This window comes from Bolinopsis microptera, chromosome 3, assembly GCF_026151205.1.
Source record: "Bolinopsis microptera isolate Bmic1 chromosome 3, MBARI_Bmic_1.0, whole genome shotgun sequence".
Taxonomy (NCBI): Eukaryota; Metazoa; Ctenophora; class Tentaculata; order Lobata; family Bolinopsidae; genus Bolinopsis; species Bolinopsis microptera.
The window spans coordinates 11,675,881-11,698,019 of NC_087074.1; the positions used below are offsets into that span (position 1 = coordinate 11,675,881).

General features: G+C 37.1%; 2 protein-coding genes, 1 non-coding gene and 1 pseudogene across 4 annotated transcripts in view; 1 reads left to right on the forward strand and 3 right to left on the reverse strand.

Moving 5' to 3' along the window:
- Positions 1 to 21,433, reverse strand: part of LOC134812803 (exportin-4-like) — a 42,358-nt gene extending 20,925 nt beyond the window's left edge. For both annotated transcript variants that reach the window (XM_063820372.1, XM_063820371.1), the window contains exons 1-12: positions 21,390 to 21,433; positions 21,164 to 21,263; positions 20,702 to 20,843; positions 20,260 to 20,512; positions 19,933 to 20,080; positions 19,723 to 19,832; positions 18,076 to 18,233; positions 17,739 to 17,919; positions 14,102 to 14,287; positions 13,748 to 13,921; positions 13,338 to 13,491; positions 12,942 to 13,075 (exon numbers count right to left, since the gene is read on the reverse strand). In XM_063820372.1, coding sequence (XP_063676442.1) covers positions 12,942 to 13,075; positions 13,338 to 13,491; positions 13,748 to 13,921; positions 14,102 to 14,287; positions 17,739 to 17,919; positions 18,076 to 18,233; positions 19,723 to 19,832; positions 19,933 to 20,080; positions 20,260 to 20,512; positions 20,702 to 20,843; positions 21,164 to 21,263; positions 21,390 to 21,395 — 1,746 coding nt within the window. In that variant the 5' untranslated portion in view covers positions 21,396 to 21,433. The remainder of the gene's footprint in view (positions 1 to 12,941; positions 13,076 to 13,337; positions 13,492 to 13,747; positions 13,922 to 14,101; positions 14,288 to 17,738; positions 17,920 to 18,075; positions 18,234 to 19,722; positions 19,833 to 19,932; positions 20,081 to 20,259; positions 20,513 to 20,701; positions 20,844 to 21,163; positions 21,264 to 21,389) is intronic.
- Positions 15,015 to 17,219, forward strand: LOC134812804 (uncharacterized). The gene is made up of 5 exons (XM_063820374.1): positions 15,015 to 15,273; positions 15,423 to 15,599; positions 15,734 to 16,377; positions 16,651 to 16,725; positions 16,923 to 17,219. Exons 1-5 carry the CDS (start codon positions 15,083 to 15,085, stop codon positions 17,138 to 17,140), a joined length of 1,305 nt encoding a protein of 434 aa, XP_063676444.1. The 5' UTR covers positions 15,015 to 15,082; the 3' UTR covers positions 17,141 to 17,219.
- On the reverse strand, positions 18,493 to 18,612 carry LOC134813649 (5S ribosomal RNA; annotated as a pseudogene).
- LOC134813656 (U2 spliceosomal RNA) lies at positions 18,959 to 19,150 on the reverse strand. The gene has a single exon (XR_010160051.1). It is a non-coding gene; the product is annotated as a U2 spliceosomal RNA (small nuclear RNA).
- Positions 21,434 to 22,139: the final 706 nt, after the last annotated feature.

Here is a 22,139-nt window from a genome sequence, read left to right on the forward strand (position 1 = left end):
CAAGAAGTACAAGTCTTACCAAGTCATGGAAGTTGTACTTGAAACAAATAGTGGGATAATCAGACTTATTGATGTGTATAGACCGCCTTACACCAAAAAGGCCAGGTACACTGAGTGCCACTTCTTGGAAGAATTCAGTGAATACCTGTGTGATTTGTCCGGTAAGCCAGGAACCCCGGTGATTGCAGGGGATTTTAATTTACATGTTGAAAGACCTAAAGATCTTTACCCCGCAAAGTTTCTTTCCCTTCTTGATCAGCTTGGTTTCATCCAATGTGTACCACTAGAAAGAACTCACAACCAAGGAGGAACTCTTGACCTCGTGATAACGACCAAAGTCTTCAAAGACTCTATAACTTCTATCAACATTGTGGAATCTGGGACTAGATCAGATCATTTTCTTGTTAAATTTGTAGTGTCTGTGAGCCTGAAAACCTCTTTGAATGATACTAGGGTGATGAACTACCGTGATTTTAAAAGTATTGTGGTTGAGGATTTCAAAGCAGATATTTTGGTTTCTGATCTCTGTAAAAGAGATGCTTGGTGCTCTGAGAGTCTTGATGAGACAGTTAAGATGTACAATAGTATTCTATTGGAACTTATGGACAAGCATTGTCCTGTGATCAGTAAGGAGATGAAGAGTGAAGACAAAGGTAAACCTTGGATGGATCAGGATCTGAAAGTTTTACAGAGGCAGAGGAGAGCAGCTGAGAGAGCCTGGAGGAAAGGCAAGGGACAGAAGGATATTTTTGTCAACCTCAGGAACAAATATATTGTCATTGAGCGACAGAAGAGGATTACTTACAATAGAAAAGCCCTCTTAGCCTCTGCGGGAGATACGAAGGCTCTGTACAAGAAAGTTTATAGACTCACGGGTGAAACTACCCAAGAAAGGCCACATGGTAATGACACTAAAAAACTTGCAGAAAGTTTTAAAGTTTTCTTTGCTGATAAAGTGAATGATATCAGACTTGGGATAGAAGAAAAAGGAAGTCATATCGGAGGGAACTTGTCATCGTCAGAGAATCTTGAAAGCACCTATTCAGGGCCATCATTTGATAAATTTCACTCCATCACTAGGCAGCACCTGTTACACACCATTTCTAAGATGTCTAACAAGTTTTGTAGTCTTGACCCTATTCCAACTTTCATGTTGAAGAAATGCTCTCAGGAGTTGGCACCGATCCTCCTGCACATAATAAACGGTTCTATGTTGCAAGGTGTGTTTCCAGCCGAGATGAAGACTGCACTGGTCAAGCCCACTATCAAGAAGAAGAATGCTGATCCAGATATTCTGAAGAATTATAGACCAGTCTCAAATCTTGCAGTTATGTCTAAACTGATTGAAAAAATTGTACTTGAGCAGTTGAACAATCACTTACATTTGAACAGTCTGCATTGCCCAGTTCAGTCTGGATACAGAGCGAACCACAGTTGTGAAACCCTGATGGTCAGGATGGCAGACGATATTCTTAAGGAAGTGCAGAAGAACAACATTGTGATTGTAGTCCTACTTGATCTCTCTGCTGCTTTCGACACGATTGATCATACAATCCTTCTTAAGAAGCTGGCAAAAGATTTTGGTATTAAGGACTCTGCATTGAAATGGTTTAGTTCATACCTCTCAGGCAGGTTTTTCAAGGTTAAGTTAGATGACTCATTATCTGACTTCCAGTGTCTGTTGTTTGGGGTACCCCAGGGCTCTCTATTGGGACCTATCCTGTTCATCTTATACATTAAGCTGCTCCAGGAAATAGCTAGAAAGTATGGTCTCGATATACAGCTTTATGCAGATGACTCACAACTTTATATAGCTTTCCACCCGATGAGACCCATGGAGCTGCAGAATGTCACTAGTAGGATCAATGACTGTCTGTCTGAAATCAAAGTATGGATGGTTAATAATTTCATGAAACTGAATGAGAGCAAGACAGAATTGTTAGTCATTGGAAAGCCTTTGGTACTGAAGAAGTTTGACCTTGAAATAACAATAAAGTTTGGTGACACCATCATTACACCAACTGTATGTAAAAACGATACCTGGAAGAGTCTTGGAGTGTTACTAGATGAATCTCTCAACATGGAAAGGCAGATAAACAACGTTAGGAAGAACTGTTGCTGGACAATGAATAATCTAAGAACTATCAGAAAGTATCTAGATGAGAGAGTTAAGCTCATGCTGGTCAAACAACTGATCATATCAAAGCTGGACTATTGTAATGCCCTTTACATGAATCTTTCAAAGACTAGAGTGAAGAAGCTGCAATCTGTTCTAAATGCAGGGATACGTTTCATTTACGACATCTATGACAGAAATACTGACTTGTCTCCTTTCTACAAGAAAGCTCATATCCTCCCTGTTGAAAAGAGGATATTTTTCAAAGTGTGCCTCATCTGTTTCAAAGTGGCCCATGGATTGGCACCAATATACCTCCAAGAGTTGGTTCAAATGAACAGAGATGATAAGGCTGTCAAAGAAACCAGAACAAAAACAGCATGTAACCTTCTTATGAAGATACCTAAGTTCTCTAAATTGAAGGCATCTAGCAGGCGGTTCAGCAACTATGCACCTGAATCATGGAATTCTCTCCCTCTTAATGTCCGTAACATCGATAATATTGTCTCTTTTAAGGGTAAGTTAAAGAACTATTTGTATGATCAGCTATAGCCTGGTTAAGCTATTTTTTGTGGCTTCTAGTCTTTTTTGTGTTATTTTTTGTTTTCCGAGTATCCACTTCTTGTTTTTCTGGTTTTTATCGGTGTGTCAATAAAATCAATTATGTAATATGTATACTTTAACCATTTTTTGCGACAGTTAATCTGATATTATCTCTTTAACATTATTTAGTATTTTTTGATTTATGAGACCCGTGTTATGTTTTTAAATTTCTGCTCCGAGGAGGAGAGAAAGTTATTTGAGGAGAGCCGCTCAGACATGGGCACCGTATTGTGTAAATTATTTAGTTATCTTTATACAATATCTTTGTCGCATAGTAGCGGGGTAGTAAATACAGTGTTTCGTTTCGTTTCGTTTCGTTTCATATTTGAAAATGGGACAGACTTTTTAAAATACAACTTTTTGTTTTGTTAAGCTTTCTGCTGTGGGCTTCCTCCGACCGAAATCAAACTTCCAGCAACTCAATCGTGTCATATCACATATGCCATCTATAGTTGACCGACTAATTGGTTGTGGGTGAGAAATTCAATAAAAACTGTAAAATTTCGGTCCTGGAAATTTCATCTTCAAAAACTGAAAATGGGACAGAGATTGGGACAATATGATTTTGCAATTTTATTCGGGATTTTGACTCCCAGTACCTCAATTTGGTTCCATACCATCATCAATTAACTGACTAATTGGTTTCTGGGCAAAAATTTCATCCAATCTGTCAAATTTGTGTTCAGAAAATTTCATATTTGAAAATGGGACAGACTTTTTAAAATACAACTTTTATTTTGTTAAGCTTTCTGCTGTGGGCTTCCTCCGACCGAAATCAAACTTCCAGCAACTCAATCGTGTCATATGCCATCTATAGTTGACCGACTAATTGGTTGTGGGTGAGAAATTCAATCAAAACTGTAAAATTTCGGTCCTGGAAATTTCATCTTCAAAAACTGAAAATGGGACAGACATTGGGACAATATGATTTTGCAATTTTATTCGGGATTTTGACTCCCAGTACCTCAATTTGGTTCCATACCATCATCAATTAACTGACTAATTGGTTTCTGGGCAAAAATTTCATCCAATCTGTCAAATTTTGTGTTCAGAAAATTTCATATTTGAAAATGGGACAGACTTTTTAAAATACAACTTTTCGTTTTGTTAAGCTTTCTGCTGTGGGCTTCCTCCGACCGAAATCAAACTTCCAGCAACTCAATCGTGTCATATGCCATCTATAGTTGACCGACTAATTGGTTGTGGGTGAGAAATTCAATCAAAACTGTAAAATTTCGGTCCTGGAAATTTCATCTTCAAAAACTGAAAATGGGACAGAGATTGGGACAATATGATTTTGCAATTTTATTCGGGATTTTGACTCCCAGTACCTCAATTTGGTTCCATACCATCATCAATTAACTGACTAATTGGTTTCTGGGCAAAAATTTCATCCAATCTGTCAAATTTTGTGTTCAGAAAATTTCATATTTGAAAATGGGACAGACTTTTTAAAATACAACTTTTCGTTTTGTTAAGCTTTCTGCTGTGGGCTTCCTCCGACCGAAATCAAACTTCCAGCAACTCAATCGTGTCATATGCCATCTATAGTTGACCGACTAATTGGTTGTGGGTGAGAAATTCAATCAAAACTGTAAAATTTCGGTCCTGGAAATTTCATCTTCAAAAACTGAAAATGGGACAGAGATTGGGACAATATGATTTTGCAATTTTATTCGGGATTTTGACTCCCAGTACCTCAATTTGGTTCCATACCATCATCAATTAACTGACTAATTGGTTTCTGGGCAAAAATTTCATCCAATCTGTCAAATTTGTGTTCAGAAATTTTCATATTTGAAAATGGGACAGACTTTTTAAAATACAACTTTTCGCTTTGTTAAGCTTTCTGCTGTGGGCTTCCTCCGACCGAAATCAAACTTCCAGCAACTCAATCGTGTCAGTAGTATACAATATGGCCCCGCTGTATCACCTAAAAGTTAGGCACCATTTACCCAATTTCCTTATATGGTAATGTCACATAATCAATAATAATTTGTCGGCCGCGTGGTGTAGTGGTAACACAACCGCCTCCCAAGCAGAAGATCAAGGTTCGAATCCGGTCTGGAGCTAGTCGATCAGTTACCAAGCTATGAGTTGGTACAGCTTCGGCTGGTTATACTCACTCTGTGACTCGTAGGACTAGCCCCCCCCCCCTACTGCTAGTATAGCGCTTACACACAGTGACTTAGGGTTACCGTAGGGGAGATTTTTATCAGTGTAGTGGTGAAATTATTATATTATTTAGATATCATAAATAAACTTTATGAGAAATAAGACAAACCGTTTGAAACTTAAAAAATCATACACATTTAAAAATACAATGTCAATCGTCAGCAATTTTCAGTACTTAAGACTTTACGATCATGTCACATTTCTTAACGACTGATTTCAATAAGGGAATATTCTCATTTATAAGTTTACAAAGGATTAAGAGATTATCAGTTTTTAGTACAAGATTGAAAATTAATTGTTCTTTGTTTGATAATATAGAATCCAACTGTAATCCACGTGTTTGAAAGTAATTATCTAGCATCACGAAAAAATCAGTCTTCAATTCATAACTTGAAAAAAGATCAAAGCAGTCATCCTGTTGGCAGGCTTGGTTCTTTAAATGTTTCTCAATTGACCGCAGAGTCTTGGTTAGCATATTAGAGCCAGCTTTAAGTTTTGTCATTTTTCGTCTGCGCTTTACACGTGAATGATCATTGCTACTATATGAGGAACTTTCATCGTCTGTACTTTCATTGAGGTCATTATCTTCATTTATTGATTCATTGTCACTTGAGTAATCCTTTGTAGAATCATCATCTTTATCTTCATCCATGCTATCTTCAGTGTCGGTAGGATATTCATCGTCCATACTATCACCTGAATTTTGTATTGCAAGATTGCATAGGGTGTAAAAAAACAATATTAAACAGCTTGACAGTGTAAGTTCATTATTTTCAGATTTTCATGTTGTTTTTAAAACTTCGAATCTATTGAATTAAATTACCTGTCTTCGATAAGGAGTTCATCTCGTGTTTCTGATCATTCTTGTTTCCAGAGTTGTTTGTTGTAATGGTCTCATCATCAGACACATTTTTATTCTCAAAGATGTCATTCTTACGATGGAAGCTATATCGATGACTGGCTAGACTGCGTGAACTAGCAAATGTTTTATCGCATAATTCACAGAAATTGCTCATGATGATTCCAATTAAAGTGTCAGAGCAGCAAAATTGATGCGTATGCTAGGGGCACAAAGTAGAAATGATGTTGATTCTATTGTATTTATACACAATTTTCGGAAATTTCAATTTTTAGATGTAATTTTTGCAGTATTATAATGAAGCAATATGCAGTGTCATTATGTGTCATTATGTATCATTTTAGTTATCATTATATCATTTCAGATATCATTATGTATCATTATATCATTTTAGATATCATTATGTATCATTTTAGATATCATTATGTATCATTATGTATCATTATGTATCATTATGTATCATTATGTATCATTATGTATCATTATGTATCATTATGTATCATTTTAAATATCATCATGTATCATTGTGTATCATTTTAGATATCATTTTAGATATCATTTAGATATCATTTTTAGATATCATTATGTATCATTTTGTATCATTTTGTATCATTTTGTATCATTTTGTATCATTTTAGATATCATTGTGTATCATTATGTATCATTTTAGATATCATTATTATCATTATGTATCATTATTTATCATTTTAGATATCATTATGTATCATTATGTATCATTTTAGATATCATTATGTATCATTGTGTATCATTTTAGATATAATTATGTATCATTAATCATTATGTATCATTTTAGATATCATTATGTTACATTATGTATCATTTTAGATATCATTTTAGATATCATTATGTATCATTATGTATCATTATGTATCATTATGTATCATTTTAGATATCATTATGTATCATTGTGTATCATTATGTATCATTATGTATCATTATGTATCATTATGTATCATTATGTATCATTATGTATCATTATGTATCATTATGTATCATTATGTATCATTATGTATCATTATGTATCATTATGTATCATTATGTATCATTATGTATCATTTCAGATATCATTACATATCATTTAAGGCATCATTATTTAGTTTTTATATCATTATGTATCATATCGTTTTTTGAAATTTTGTTTTAAAAAAACTTATTATATTACAAATTCTATTGTAATTTATTCATGATTTTTATGGTTTTACTAATTTGATTAGGCGATTATATTTAATGTGGAATACAATCAAGACACATAAATTCAAAAATGTGACAAATGAAAATTTGTTACAACAATTGGTAATGTTATCAAGATTCAAAAAGTCAGTATCAAAAATATTTGAATTAATCATTACATTTTTCCGTAATCAGACATGAAAAACAAATCAAATCAAATGTTCTAAATCAGAAAATCAATTTTTAAATAGTTGTTTATGTCCATAACTTAATGTACTGATTCCATCGTCTAATATAAACTTTTTGTCGTCGAATCCTGATAGTCCACGCTTTTGCACAACAATACTATAAATTTTATTGCCAAAAGTGCGAATTGTTTGAGACTTTGTTATTGTAGTACATTGAGTGCTCAAAACTCTTCTATAGTCTTCGTGGCGGATCTTTCTTTGGGCTGTTTTAGTGATCCCTTTTGCAGTCACCGAATGACCGATGGAACAAGATGGTGTGCAATTATGAGCTTTTTCACACTTGAACAACAGCTTTTTGGTTACGACCGAGTACATTTTAGGCTTTAATGCAATAACTTCGCTGATTATTTCAGTCGGCTTTTCATCAGAGAACTTCCCTGGAACCTTTTTGTTTGCAGGGTCATGAAATCTTGCCAGCGGTGTACCGTTTAGATAGCCAGACAAATCCATTAGGTTCCGCATTCTGTACAAATCTTCATATCCATCCCTGGTGAAAACACCATAGATGAAGCTGTCGGTATCACTAAGGATAAGTTTGATGTCGTTTCCATATTTTGGTTTGAGAACATCATACCAGAACTCCCCCATGATGTTTTTCGCATTTTCCAATACAATAAATCCACAAGCTATGGGTTTGTTCAGGACTAAATTGCGTTTTACTGATTGTACAACAGTTGTTTGGTCATCCAGCATGTGAAAACCAATGAACTGTGGTTTAGAAGTAAGACGTTTTGCAGATTTTTGATCTTTCACTATCTCAACATTTGTGCGATTTCTGAGACTTTCAATAAACTTTCCGTAAATGGAGTTATTGGCAAGCTTAAAGAAGTCTCTCTCAAAATCCGATTGTGCATTTTGTCTTTTTGTGGAGTTGAATTCAATGTACGGAGTCACAAAATCTGTTTGGTCTGCGGCTAAAACCCGATGAATCTTTTCAACTTCAAGCCCTTTGTTGACGCATAACTGGATGGTTTTCAGGGAGCATACGAAATGTTTCTTATCTTTCAAATCAGGAACAAGTTTGCGTGAGGCCTTAAACTTTTCACTGTGTAGTTCCAGAAACTTTTTGTTGAAGGGTGATAATTGATGTTCTTCAATCATTTTGCTCTCCACAGCGAGGGGGTAATCATTGTGGTAGTCATGAAGAAACGCTGGATAGTGCAGATCAACTTCCAAAATATAGCATGTTTCTCCTTCTGGGTCTATCTTGGAAGTGTCAAGTAGATCTATTTCATCCCTGTCTAGCCATCTAAAATTCTTATATGGCAACTTGTACGACATTGACTTTCCATAAAGGTTATTTGCATCCACATAATGGATGAATGATGTGGGCTTTGTTGTGTCATGGTCGTCCAAATAAGGGTTGTTGGCTTTGAAATGACGATGGTTTACCGTAGTGACTCCACCTCTCAGATTCTTCTCAATGAAGGTGTACATGTCGATGTCAGTCATGTACTCTATATTTACATTTGTCATCTTCAGCATCGCATCCCAAGAAAATCCTGGCAAACTCATATAGTGACAACAGTCTAGGCCATAGTAGTCCAAGCAAAGTTTTCTAAAGCTCTCAAATACATCACATAATATAAGAGCATCTGTTTTTACATAAATCTCCATGTAATCGAGCAAAGATTGACAGTTCATGGTTTTGTAGACATCTTGAGCTCGAGTGTAGTCAGCATCTGAGATGTCTTCTTCCCTCAGTTTACTGTAAAATGCTTGCTTGGGTGGTAGGTTCTTCTCCGAGAAAACTGAGAAAGATGAAGCATAGTCATAGAAATATACACCTTTTTCTGACAACAGTTCGTAGTTTTCTGGGAACTCTTCTTTTAATTGCTTGAACTTTTCGACACCTGACTTTTTCATATTTGATGCCAATCTATCAAGGGAAGTAGAAAGAAATGCAAAGCTGTCCAAGAAAATAAAGTTGTCAGTAAAAACAGCTTTGAACTTTTCAAGTGTCTCAGGGATTACATCCAATCTCTCGACCCGTTTAGTCAAATCTAGAAGGAAAAGGTTGAGATCATATCCTTTTAGGTTATGTGCAAATGCTGGAACCTTTTTAGTTCTGTTGAAATAATTAATGTTGCAGGAATTGCATGCTGCACCTCTAAAGTTATTTTGTTTCATCAAGTGGTCATGATCTCGAACTGGATAATTTTTTTCAGATTCCCAGTTCAATTTTCTGTTACAAATGTGACAGATTGTCGCACTCTTAAACTTCATTTCATCCTCTGGCGTCATATCTATCGGATGTTGGTTTTTTTTGTAACATTCCATCATCTCATCGTGTATGTTAGAAAGCTGTGATATGAATTCTTCAGTCACAACATTTGGATTTTCATGGCTAAAAGTGACCACTTCCGAGTTGTATTCCGAAAACTCTGACACAGTGACAATGCAAAAGCTGCAAGGTACATGTTTTTGATACTTTTCTGTGTAACTCGACGTATCTTTTTTACTGCAGGTACTGTAAGGTACAGTTAGACATTCAAAATCAAAGTAAGCTGTAAACAGTTTTTTGTCTTGCTTATGTAAGGCCTTAAACTCAATGACTCCTGGATCCGGCATCTTGACTAACTGATTAATTCCTTGTTTACAGTTTTGGTAGTGAGTCTCATGGTTCTGTGAAGATACAAAACCATGCATACATTTTCGGCAGTAAAACATCGTGTGATGATGCTTAGTGCGATGTCTCATGAATGCGTTAAAATCTTTGATCAGTAGATAATGAGCAAATCCTTCATTTTCCAAGTAGAGTAGGTCAACTGGTTCGCCAATTTCACTGCCATGTTTTAACGGCAAAACACATTCTTCCTCAACACACCACTGGAAAACAGAAATTGAGACCTTATTCAGTTCCTCAACTTTCGATATATCTTTGATCTTTACTGGGAATTGGACCGCACCCATATTTATCTTCTCGATGTGAGACAGATACTTTGTGTGTCTATCAATGTTGGAGCCTGTTGCAGGATAGAGCTTTGCCAAAAGGCAATACAAGAAGCATTTGTTGTCTGAGGACTTAATGTTTAGAACTGATCTCATTTTACTTAGCTTCTCCGGAATGGAAACGTTTCCTGAAGCAGAAAGTGGAGAGTATTTTGCAATTTCGATATGTGCCCATTGCAAATCGTCAAAAATCCAACCACTTCCCAATCGTTCGTAGGTGTCAATTCCATGCCGAATATAGCTCTTAGCACGTGACAGAAAGTCATCAACATTGTCTCCTAGTAGCAAGGGTTCACAAATTGACCTGAAAACCTTTTCAGATTGTTCCTCTTCTCCATTGACATGCTTGTGGAATGATAGGGAAATGACTAGCTGTGCTTTAACAGGATGTGACTGTAAAATGTTGATAATCTTTTGCTTAGCTGCAGTGCAAGACTCCAAAAGAATTTTATCATAATCTGAACTTTTCGCAATGCTGAGATCAAAGGACTTAAAATACCCCGAAACTGAACTACAGTGCTCATCTTTGTCCAGATGTTCATGAATCCCAGAGAAGCGGTTGCATAGAGATTCATCGATCTGAGAGCGACACAGAAGCTCATGCCTTGCCAATTTGTCCGAGCGAAACAACTTTTTACAGCTGTTGCAGGTTTCTTTGCTGTTGTGTGTCGGAATATGATGTTTTAGATTATCCGCCCTCATCCTCTTGAAACATACCGGACACTCTTCAACTTGATGTTTGCCATGTTGGCTTTTTGCTGAAAATCTTCTCTTCATTTCTGTCGAGAGCACAGAAAATCAAACGTAACGAAAAGTACAGTTTGAGAAATGAGCTGATGAAGGTCTCACTCCCGGTCCCCTTATATAGCCGATTACAGAAAAATCAACTATTACTGAAAAGGTCAAATGTAAATCAGGATTTTGTCTTTGACCAGTTCAAAAACAGCAAAGAGAGCAGGTAAAATCAAACGTAACGAAAAGTGCAGTTTGAGAAATGAGCTGATGAAGGTCTCACTCCCCTTATATAGCCGACTTCAGAAAAAAATCAACTATTACTGAAAGTGTCAAGTGTATATCAGGATTTTGTACTTGAACACTTCAAAATCGCAGGGAGAGCAGGTAAAATCAAACGAAACGAAAAGTGCAGTTTGAGAAATGAGCTGACGAAGGTCTCACTCCCCTTATATAGCCCACTTCAGAAAAATCTACTATTACTGAAAGTGTCAAGTGTAAATCAGGATTTTGTACTTGAATCAGAATTTTGTACTATAACAAAATGTATGCAATTGACGAACAAGAATTATTCTATAAACAAATTTAAAAAATGCTCGCTCAATTACTGACAGTGCTTAACGTTTGCAATTGATTTGGTATTAGTTCAAACTAGATGCACATAGTTACATTACTCAGTTAGATTAATGATCATTATACTGCAGTGCAAGGCTATTAGATTGTAAGCCGGGTTCGAATTTGCCTATATATTTATATTGATCACTGCCTACTACATCTTACATTTCTCAATTTAGTGGGAGTTCCCACATACATTTGGATGGAGAGAACGCTCTCCTAATTCCGGTTTTTCACGGGAGTCAACCCCGAACTGCGATATAGCTGACTCATGGCACTGGAGATAGACTAAGATCTCTCTAACCGAGCCGTCAACATCAGCCTTATCACAGTAAATTTTGATTGTTTTTTTTTGAGTTTCGTAAGAGTAGCTTGACACAGATTTGAACACTGGATGTTCCGATTAAATGTCTTATAATTACAGGTGTACGCCACAGAGGGGCCCAAATTGATTCAATTACAGTGATATTTACAAACATATATTACAATGTTATTATGGTGTATCATGTTACCAATGAATTTGGTACCTTTCCTAATAACAATATGACGTGTACATTGCACAGTTATGTTTTCACCTACTGTCCACTCTTGTAACTGTCATAACCATTAATTGCAGTTATGTAATAATATCTTGTTGCATAGAGGAATGATGCTACATCTATTGTTTAAGGCTGAGTTAATCAGTTGAATCTGGTTAGACTGATGGTAGCCAGCTGATTTCATTTAATTTCATCATTACACTGATAAAAATCTCCCCCACCCTAAGTCACTCTATCCTTTGTAAACTTATAAATGAGAATATTCCCTTATTGAAATCAGTCGTTAAGAAATGTGACATGATCGTTAAGTCTTAAGTACTGAAAATTGCTGACGATTGACATTGTATTTTTAAATGTGTATGATTTTTTAAGTTTCAAACGGTTTGTCTTATTTCTCATAAAGTTTATTTATGATATCTAAATAATATAATAATTTCACCGTTACACTGATAAAAATCTCCCCTACGGTAACCCTAAGTCACTGTGTGTAAGCGCTATACTAGCAGTAGGGGGGGGGGGGGCTAGTCCTACCAGTCACAGAGTGAATATAACCAGCCGAAGCTATACCAAATCATAGCTTGGTAACTGATCGACTGGCTCTCGACCGAATTCGAACCTGGATCTTCTGCTTGGGAGGCAATTGTGTTACCACTACACCACCCGGCCGACAAATTATTATTGATTATGTGACATTACCATATAAGGAAATTGGGTAAATGGTGCCTAACTTTTAGGTGATACAGCGGGGCCATATTGTATACTACTCGTGTCAAATTGGAAATGTATCAGAAATTGCAGAATTGTAAGCTGTGAAAGAGAGCTCGAATCTAATTTTAGTGAATAATTACAATAAGCAAGTTGTTTATAGCTTGGTGTTTCTGAGCCTGAAGCTGGTATCATGACCTCCTAACCTGTGGTGATAAGTTGTGAGACCCCCCTTTACTGAGAATATCCTGATATAAAGATGAGAGCTCCAGTAGAGCGAATATAGGTGCTATCACGTGGTTTTGTGTGGGCAGATCGGCACACTGTCCTAACCGCGTTTCTGGAGGGGAGATACTGATTACCGGCGGAGTCTAAAAATAGAGTTGTACGTGAATATCAGAGTAGGTCCGAAACGTAATATTACGGAATTTATTAGGTAATCTTGCGGAACACGACATTTACTTAAAAGCAGGTCACTGCTTGTACCAATGTCGATATTCAAGTGGCTAAAATGAAGAACAACGATTCATCTGGTAGTGCCAGAAGCGGCGACTGGCATGTTTCAATCGAAGTCGAAAGAGGTTCGGGCATAAAATACTCACGTATGTAAGCTTGGGTTGACTCAACATTGAGAGGAACATCTTGTTTAGCGAGAAAGTCTAGGATAGTGGCGGGAATAGTGAGATCGCTATCTGTGGGGGCGTCTGCTAGTGTGTATCCTATCAGTAACACTATCCAGTGGATATCTTCATACAACTGAAATTATAAGTCGTCATTTTATCATCTATTTAACTGTGTTCGCCGTATTTTTAAAAATAATTCAGTTTCCCAAGATATTAATAGCAGTGACCGGAGTCACTCAAGCTCATAAAAGCCTAGTCGCATAAAATTTAAAACATACGTAAAATTCATCAAAAACGATGAGGTTACCCCAGACCAACGGTGATCAAATAGACTATGTATACACTAACGACAGTAATAAAAACACACATTTAAAAATAGTAAAACTAACTGCAGTGCATTCCTCCTGATTCTCGACGAGTTTGCGGATGACACGTGCACGTTCCAAAAGGAGCGCAGTGTAGTGTGGCAGGGCCGTTTCCAGGTTGACACGTGCAAGGCTCCCCACAATCTCCAGCTGGTCCCTGAACTTTACCCGGTCATCCTCCTCTGTATCTACATCTATCTGGGAATAACAACATCTTATCTCTTATCTGTGTTTACCCGGTCTAATCGAGTGATCTAATCTATAAATAACATCACGTTCTTCACGGATAATAAGATGAGCTCATAAGTGAGGGGGTTAAGGAGGAAAAAGTGGGGCGGATGAAGCACTATATAATAGTGATCAGTGGGTATAATATACCTCGTCCATTTCCTGAATATCGTTCCTGATGCCGGTTGGGGGAGCAAGATGGCACTTAACATAACATTCCACCACTCTCAACATACACTGGTCCAGAGGGCTACGTGGCAGGGTGTCCATCATTTGGAGCAGTGTGTACCAGATATCTAGGATAACGTCCACTACATCCTGGGTTCCGCCCTCGTCCTGGTCAATGATTTAGTGTTAAATATCTTTAAAATCTTGAGAGAGGTTTATTTCAGGCACAGAATAAATGTCTGACTTCCAATGAAAGGTGGAAGCATTAGCTCATGGCTGGGTGATCTACCCTCAAATCACAAACCCTCACCCTGACAGTTCAGTGCTCACTGCTCGTTATACACAAGATGGAATGTCATTCCTGGTAACTTCCCAACACGTGATAATAGTGTGGGTGGGGTGCAGCTAAAGGTGACATAATCTTAGCTTGTTAGTTAGCACAACACTCTGTGATGAAACACTCGTACAACTTATAGGAAATCTGATACCTAGCGTAGCAGCCTTCATGATTGTGAACATGGGAAAATCTTCTTTTTGCCAAATTAGGAAATAGGAAGCATGATTTTCCCAACTGTCATCAAATTCATGATTAGTTGTCTTTTGCTTTTGAAAATGATGCTATGATTCTCAGAAATGATGTTACCATTTTGAAAAACCCGTTATTTTGGTTATTTAAGTCGCTGCTGATAGGAAATCTAATTAAGCGTCTTTGCGTCACAACATTTATTCTAATTCTAAATACGAATATTTTTATCATACCAAGAAATGTTAGACCAAATAAGCAACACGCATTTTTAGCTGATAAGACTTTTTCTCGGAAATCAGCTCCACCAAAAAGACAAAACAGCTTGGTTTCTACTTTTTGGTCACATGAAATAAATAAAGCTAAGGCATCGCGCCAGAGTTTACATATCATAATTTGTATACGACCGTTTGCTTTGTTGCTATTTCACATACTCTAGTATGAATACCGACGTCCCGACATTTGATAGACGCGAGGTGGATCACAGCGTCTTCAGACCCGTCACCTCCGAGAGTGTCATAAACAGAAGACTAGCTAAACGGCGATGTGAACTTGAACGTGATATGCACAACCGTCTTAGAGAACGGAAACAACATCGCGGTCTGCTGAGGAGCCACTCCATCTTTTTAGAGTGAGTAATCAACACCAGTTAAATTCAATGTTTGTAGCAAGCATTAGATCGTATCCGTAAATTCCTAGTAGTAGTATGAAGTGGAAAATATGTTAAAAGAAGCCTATTAAACCCGGTGACAATTTCTATAAGCATGATATCCATTCCAGGCGGAAATCAAAGCTGTGTTTCTTTGGGTACCACTTTACGGATAGCGTAAAAGCGGACATGCCCTATTTGACGGACCAAGATGCAGAGGAACTGTCAGAATATCTGTTTAGACTCAAATACATTGTTCCAGTCATGAAGTTCGTCACTGAGATGAGCCCAACAACTGTGTTCTACAGGTATGTAGATTGTGTAATTCCCTGTTTCGCAATTAATCATTGAGTAACACTAACAAACAAAGAGCGATTGGTATGATTGGTATGATTAGGCAAAATGTTTCGCTAAAACTGCAGACATAACAGATTCCTCACAGATACGCAGAAGATGAGCGACGTCTGGCACCCTCACTGCAGCGGGAACGTGTCTCCTGCTCTGAGCTAGCACGGCACCTAATGGACCGCACTTCGGCACCCCTAGTAGCTGGGAACAAGTTGCTGGAACTGATAGACACTCACGTGGCAGATTGTTCGGTCGATCTTGTTGACAACCAGCAGTTCGTGACCAACTCTCTGAACAGACACACCATGCTGTGTCAACAGATGCTGCACCATGGTAACCTCATTCCGGAGTCCTCCGAAACTCCGGAACGTTTCCAGAAGTTCAGACCGGAGAACAACTATTACCTGTGTGATAGCGAAGAGGGCAGGGACCATGTTAGACAGCTTCAGCAGGATAAGACTCTTAAAGAAGGAGAAAGAACCAGACATATCTCCGAGAACGCAAAAGCTCTTGGATCCATATTTGAGGATTGTACCCTGATAAGGTCATTCACAGGATTGAGACGAATATCCAACGAGTCTTGCTCAGCATCTCAAGCTTCAACGATAAATAGGGCTATCAAGCCTCGGCAGCATACCCTGAGAAGATCGAGCTCTCTTCGGACGAGGAAGAAAAGTAAAGCTGTTGTGTACTGGACGATGGAGGTGGAGCAGGAGAACAGACCTATCACTATTAGAGGTGAGTGTGCTGACTGATGGGTTACCAAAATTATAATCAATCGTATCGTTATTAATTACGATAATTTATTATCATTAAATTCATAGGGTGTTATCTTCAGAGCATGTCCAACGTTGCTCCTGATCCTGTCAGTGGCAAATGGTCATGATAGAAAGCCGATTGGCTTGATAAGCAATGTTAAATGATAGGGAATAGTGAAGTTGCTGATTTCAGTGATTGATTCAACTTTCAATAAATAACTTCGTAATGCTAAATTGTACAATCTACACTCAGATGAGAACACTGAAACACCAGCAACAACGCTGAATATTGGCACAAAGGAAGTAAGAAGAAGGCGACTATCATCAAGTAAGTTTGAGAGAACTTCAGTTATTTGTTTTGTATTCAGCAATTGATAAAATCAGTACGAGTTCAAACTTCATTATAATCAAGAATAAGCAAAAATTTTAAAAAGCGTTTGCCAGTGCAGCGTTTAGCATCGAAATTTACGACAACTGTGTAAAACCGAAGAAAATAAAATCAAGCTAAATATCAACTTTCTTCAGGGATCATGGCATCAGATGTAGAAGTAATTGACAAAGCAGAAGACATCCTTGAAAGCGATACGTACGCACCTCCTAAACGTAAAACATCCTTTCCTGACAAGTTGAAGATTATCTGCAAGAAACTGGTTGGTGTGAATTTGAACCATAACATCAAGGCTAAATGTAATGGTAACCTGAACAATATCTCTAGTATTGATGCTGAATGGATCGGATACTGAGAGAGCAGTTGAACTGTCTCAATTGTATCTAGTGAACTTTTATTTTATATTTTTTCTTATGTAAGATTGACATCTGAGATTTAATTGCTGCATATTCTGAAGTTATCAAGAAGTTCAATTCAAGAAACTTGTAGGTCAATTTTGATTGAATAATATGGATACATTTTCTTTCTTGAAATCCATAAAGGTTGAGTTAATTGAGTTAAATTATGTTCAAATAACCGATTGCGATGAAACACTATCATCTTGATTTATTTTACAACTATAACTTACATTATTATAGCATACATCTATGCGACCATTTTCAAAAGCTGCTTGCACTGTATAACTTATTAGTCAGCAAAGTAAAAATGATTAGTACATAGTGTGAACTGTGAAGGTTTTACAAACTAACTATCTCGTCTTATTTTGAACATTAAACTTTGTTTAAATATTAGCATTTAAACGAAAATAAATCAATTCATAACTGATAATGAACTTCAGAAGGGTAGGGTAGCAAAAACCATAAACCACAGCTTATACTAAGTCAATGGTCACAGTTCACACGGTATTTGGAAACTTGTGCCCATATCAGCAAATAACTCATCCCTTTACTAACCGCGTCTTCTTTAGCAGAGTTGAGGATGACCTTGACTGACAGTTCCGCTACAACACCCAGGAACTCCCTGAACAAGCCCGCGTGCACGTTGTCCAGATCTTGACACGTGTTAGCCCACAGTAGTTGTCGTATTGCCAGCGCTATACCGTGATCTTCATCGTGAGATTGTTGTGAACATGCCCTGTAAATAACAGGAGAATGTTAGAGTTGTATTTCTGTATATAATGTGAGAAAATAGGCACCATTTTTATTGAATTGTTTAACTGAGTAATAGTTGGATATAGTAAGTTATCACTTTTTTCGTGTGCATCCTAAAATAAGAACACTATGTTTTTACCCGGTAGCTAGCTTGACTATAGCAGCAATGTAGCGGGAGAGGAATGTAACCCTTTCATTCTGATCGTTGAAGATGGAGCCCTGTAGAGTACCCAACTGTACGATACAGTGTCGTGTAGTGTGCTGAATCAGCCTGTCTGTAGAGAATGTAGCGTGCAGCTGAAGGCAGTGGGAATGTTAAAAATGTTAAATGTTAGAGTTATGTTAAACTTTACAGTCTTAATCCTTGTTTTTCGGAATCTGCACGACTCATTGCTGACAAAAATAAGACACAAATTACACACAATACCTAGGTATTAAATAATAATACCTAATAATAGGTATTAAATCTAAGATGCTCATTGATGGAATTATTCATAGAGATCGATAACATGGATTATATGATAGATATGTGATCAGTTGAGATATAATTGATAAAAGGATACAGCACCGGGAATTCCCAGGCGGTCACCCATCCAAGCACTAACCCGGCCTGCAGTTGCTTAAACTTCCCAGATCGAACGAGATGGGGTGTATTCAACCGAGTATGGCCGTATCCAACAATATCGAAATTTATGCCACGGAATTGAATGTATCATAATATAGTTCATCCGTTCATATTTATAAGTACTAAGGCCAGGGTGAGGTACTTAATATCTTCATATATGGCGAGCAAGTTTTAAGGGAGAAGGACTGAGGCCGGGGTCATAGGAGGAACATTGATATATCATTTATGCCTATCAAATCTTTTATTACGATAAATTACTACAATTCGATCTTAATGTATGATAAAGATAGAAACTAGCAGTTATTTTGTAATTTGGTGTGAACCCTAGGAAGGCATGACAACACACGCAATTAAGTGTCCACTTTTCTTCATTATTGTTTGAGAGGGCCTCCCCAAAGAGAGGTGAGCCTAGCCCCGAGGTACTGCAATACGGGGAAGACTCGTGGTCTGGCTGAAGCAAGCTTCACATCCGAGACCGATTTCCAAAAATCAATTTAATATTGAAGCTACTCGATGAGTAGCGTATCAGATATTAAACTGATAAGAACAGATACTACACTTGATCTTAGCCAAAAGGCCGAGAAGCGATACCCACATCTACATCTCCCTCAATCTTATACACCTCACAGAACACAAGTCCTTGTGTTTGAGTAAAGACACTGCAACGCAATTATCTGTCCATTAACTCTAATGCGGTCTCTGCCAGGCAGCATGTAATGAGCCACGTGGGGAGCCACATGGGTGTCAGATGGTGAGAATACTATAGAGAGAGAGAGCAGCTGTCCCGTGACTGCTGCTCAGCGGGCTGTCACGTGACAGCGGCGTGATGTCAGCATATTATGTGTTTAGTTTAGTGCTGCAGAGAGCAATCCTCAGATTGCAGTTATGTAATGGTGTTAAATGACTGAATGCTTTCAGGTATTAACCGTTTATGTTCGATTTAGTTTGCATATTTTTGACATATTTGTCTATTTGACTAACAAAATTTAATCCAGTTTTAAAATATGACTACAATTTGCTCAATTTCCCTACTTTGGACAGCCAAAATTACTACTCTTATTCAGAGTTGCAACATTTGTTATTAAATACAACGTATGTCGCTGAATTTTGCCCCCCCCCTCCCCTGTACTTTTCGAATAGACAATAACCAATTAAGATTACCTCAACAAGTAGAGCTAACACTTTCTCCTCTTTGAGAACTGCCCATTGTACACCTGGCATCAGATTTACCACTGGCAAACTCAAACTGGACATTTGAGCCAGTCTTTTTGCTGAAGAGATAATCATAAAATATCAACGTTTTAATATGACACGAAATAATTTAAATTTATCATTTCACCAGCAATGTATTTTCCAAGGAATAAAACTTACATAAAATGACTCCGAAGTCCCAGCTAAGAATTGAGTGAAGTATGGCCATGAGTTTAATCCATTCTCTTCTGTGCTGTGCTACAGGGCTGCTCTGTATGTGATTTATAACTTCTAATGTCGACAGGAAGATCTTGTAAAGCGCGTCTCCCTGAGAACATGTTGGTTAGATCAGCTAGATTACAATGTGTGCGAATCATGCACGAACAGAAATGAAGATTAACAATATAGAAATATCTCATAGGATTTGATACGAATTACTCTGTCACTAAAGTGCATGCTCTATTTAAATATCTCCTTCGTTAAGCTAATACTCTTAATAACCTAGACCTCGATAGCTTTCTTGCAATCCAGGTTGTGTTGGTAGCTCATGTAGCTAGATAACGTCTTATCAGCCACTGTAAACTCAGCAATAAGCGCACTGGCAATCTCCAACCCCAGATTCAGTGTCTCCGCAGACTTGAACAAGCAACAAACGTTAGCAGTGAACGTGTCGAGATACGTGCTATCTCGAGTTAGGATCGATCTTTTTACTATCAGTGCTACAACGTGTAGCATTTGTCTTAGCACGTAGGCGTGAGCCCTGGTGGGATAATGGGACTGATTATTAAGGCAGGATAAGTTTAATGCTTTATATTGACAGGTTCATAAACAGGGTATGATAAAGAATGTTGATATAGGAATCACATTATTTGTCATCGAACAACCCTGTTATTTGCAATCTTAGCTTCTTAGGGAGACTAAACAGCAATTTATTATTATTAGTATTCACCCCAGGTGAGTATGGGCGTAGTTTAGCAGATAATCTCGGAGTTGATCAATCTCGTTTTCTCCAAGTAAAGCCCATTCTCTCATCACTCCCTCCTTCAGAGTGGAAGACGCTAGAAAGTGGAGATAAGGGTCGTCTGTATTCTCTGAAAAATACACTATAAGTCTCGAATTGCAATACCGACTAGTGTTGACCACAGAAACCATATTAAAACCCTATTCTCTCAACCGAGTGATTAAATAACTAAAATTGTTTATTTCTAATATTGAAGTCGTCATGCGCGTTAATGTAAACATTCGTTCGCGCTAAAAAATTGTGTGCTATCATAAATGTCTGTCTTCGCGACGTTCAACAACGTGAGCGCGCGAAGCGAAAATTCTGGGACATGGCTTATTATTAGACATCTTGTATGTATTTTCTAATCTAGCCCAACATTAAAGTTATGCCCGGTTAGGTACAAGTTACCTAAAATACTCTTGCAGATAGGATAGGGTTTATCCGACTTCTTGAACTTAAGGAGTAACGATTCGGCCTGTTTCCGCTGCTCTTGGTTGACGGCAGGTGCCTGGAGAGGAAAGTTATTTAATATAATGTAATATGTAATATGTAATATAGAGAAGAGAATAATACAATATATCAATGTATTATTTTTGAAACTTAGAGAGATTATGTTGTGATTTCAAATACTCACATTCATAAGCCTAGCGGCCTCTTGTAGCTCAGCTAGCACCCTCTCCATCTATAAAATATGTTAAATAAATAACTTTACTTATGAATGCATAATAATTGCATACCCGGCTCATTACATAAATCGTTCGTATTTTTAGGTGAATCTTTTGCAATACATACTATTTACAATTAGGCCTTTTCAATATTTCTAATAAATAAGAATTCAAGAATACACAATATACTTATTCTTATGGTTGTCTTACTAAAATGATAGCTGACAAAACATGTTACTTTATTCAAAATTTAATAAACTTTAAACAATTTCATAACTACTAGAGAAAAAAACTTGGCTATTCTTTCGAAAATTGTAACTGTAAAGCAGCACAGGTCATTTCTGGTTTCGATTTTCATCAAAAATTTAAGAACTAAAGAATGCATAAAATTTAGTTTTTATTGGAAGTAAAGAATACGCGTCTATTCATCAAAATTCGACATACAGCTATGATTATAAAATATTTTACTTTTTGGAGTAAAATGTTTCATGTAGTTTAGGTAATATTGATCTTTATAAATAATCAATAACTTAATGAATACGAAATACGTTACAAAACATGCCAAAAATTCAGGCTTCAATCAATACACCAAAATCTTGTTATCTGCCAAGAAAGGGAACAGCATACTGTATAGTAATGTTAGAAAGAAATGTCAGCAATTGAAACTAATGGCCATCAAAATTGGCCGAATGCCTTGATCATAGGAGGAAGTATTAAAT

Coding starts and splice junctions, on each gene's coding strand:
- LOC134812804 (XM_063820374.1), top strand. CDS start 15,083: ATGAATACCGACGTCCCGACATTTGATAGACGCGAGGTGGATCACAGC. Junction 15,600..15,733: donor CCAACAACTGTGTTCTACAG/GTATGTAGATTG, acceptor GATTCCTCACAG/ATACGCAGAAGATGAGCGAC. Junction 16,378..16,650: donor CAGACCTATCACTATTAGAG/GTGAGTGTGCTG, acceptor ATCTACACTCAG/ATGAGAACACTGAAACACCA.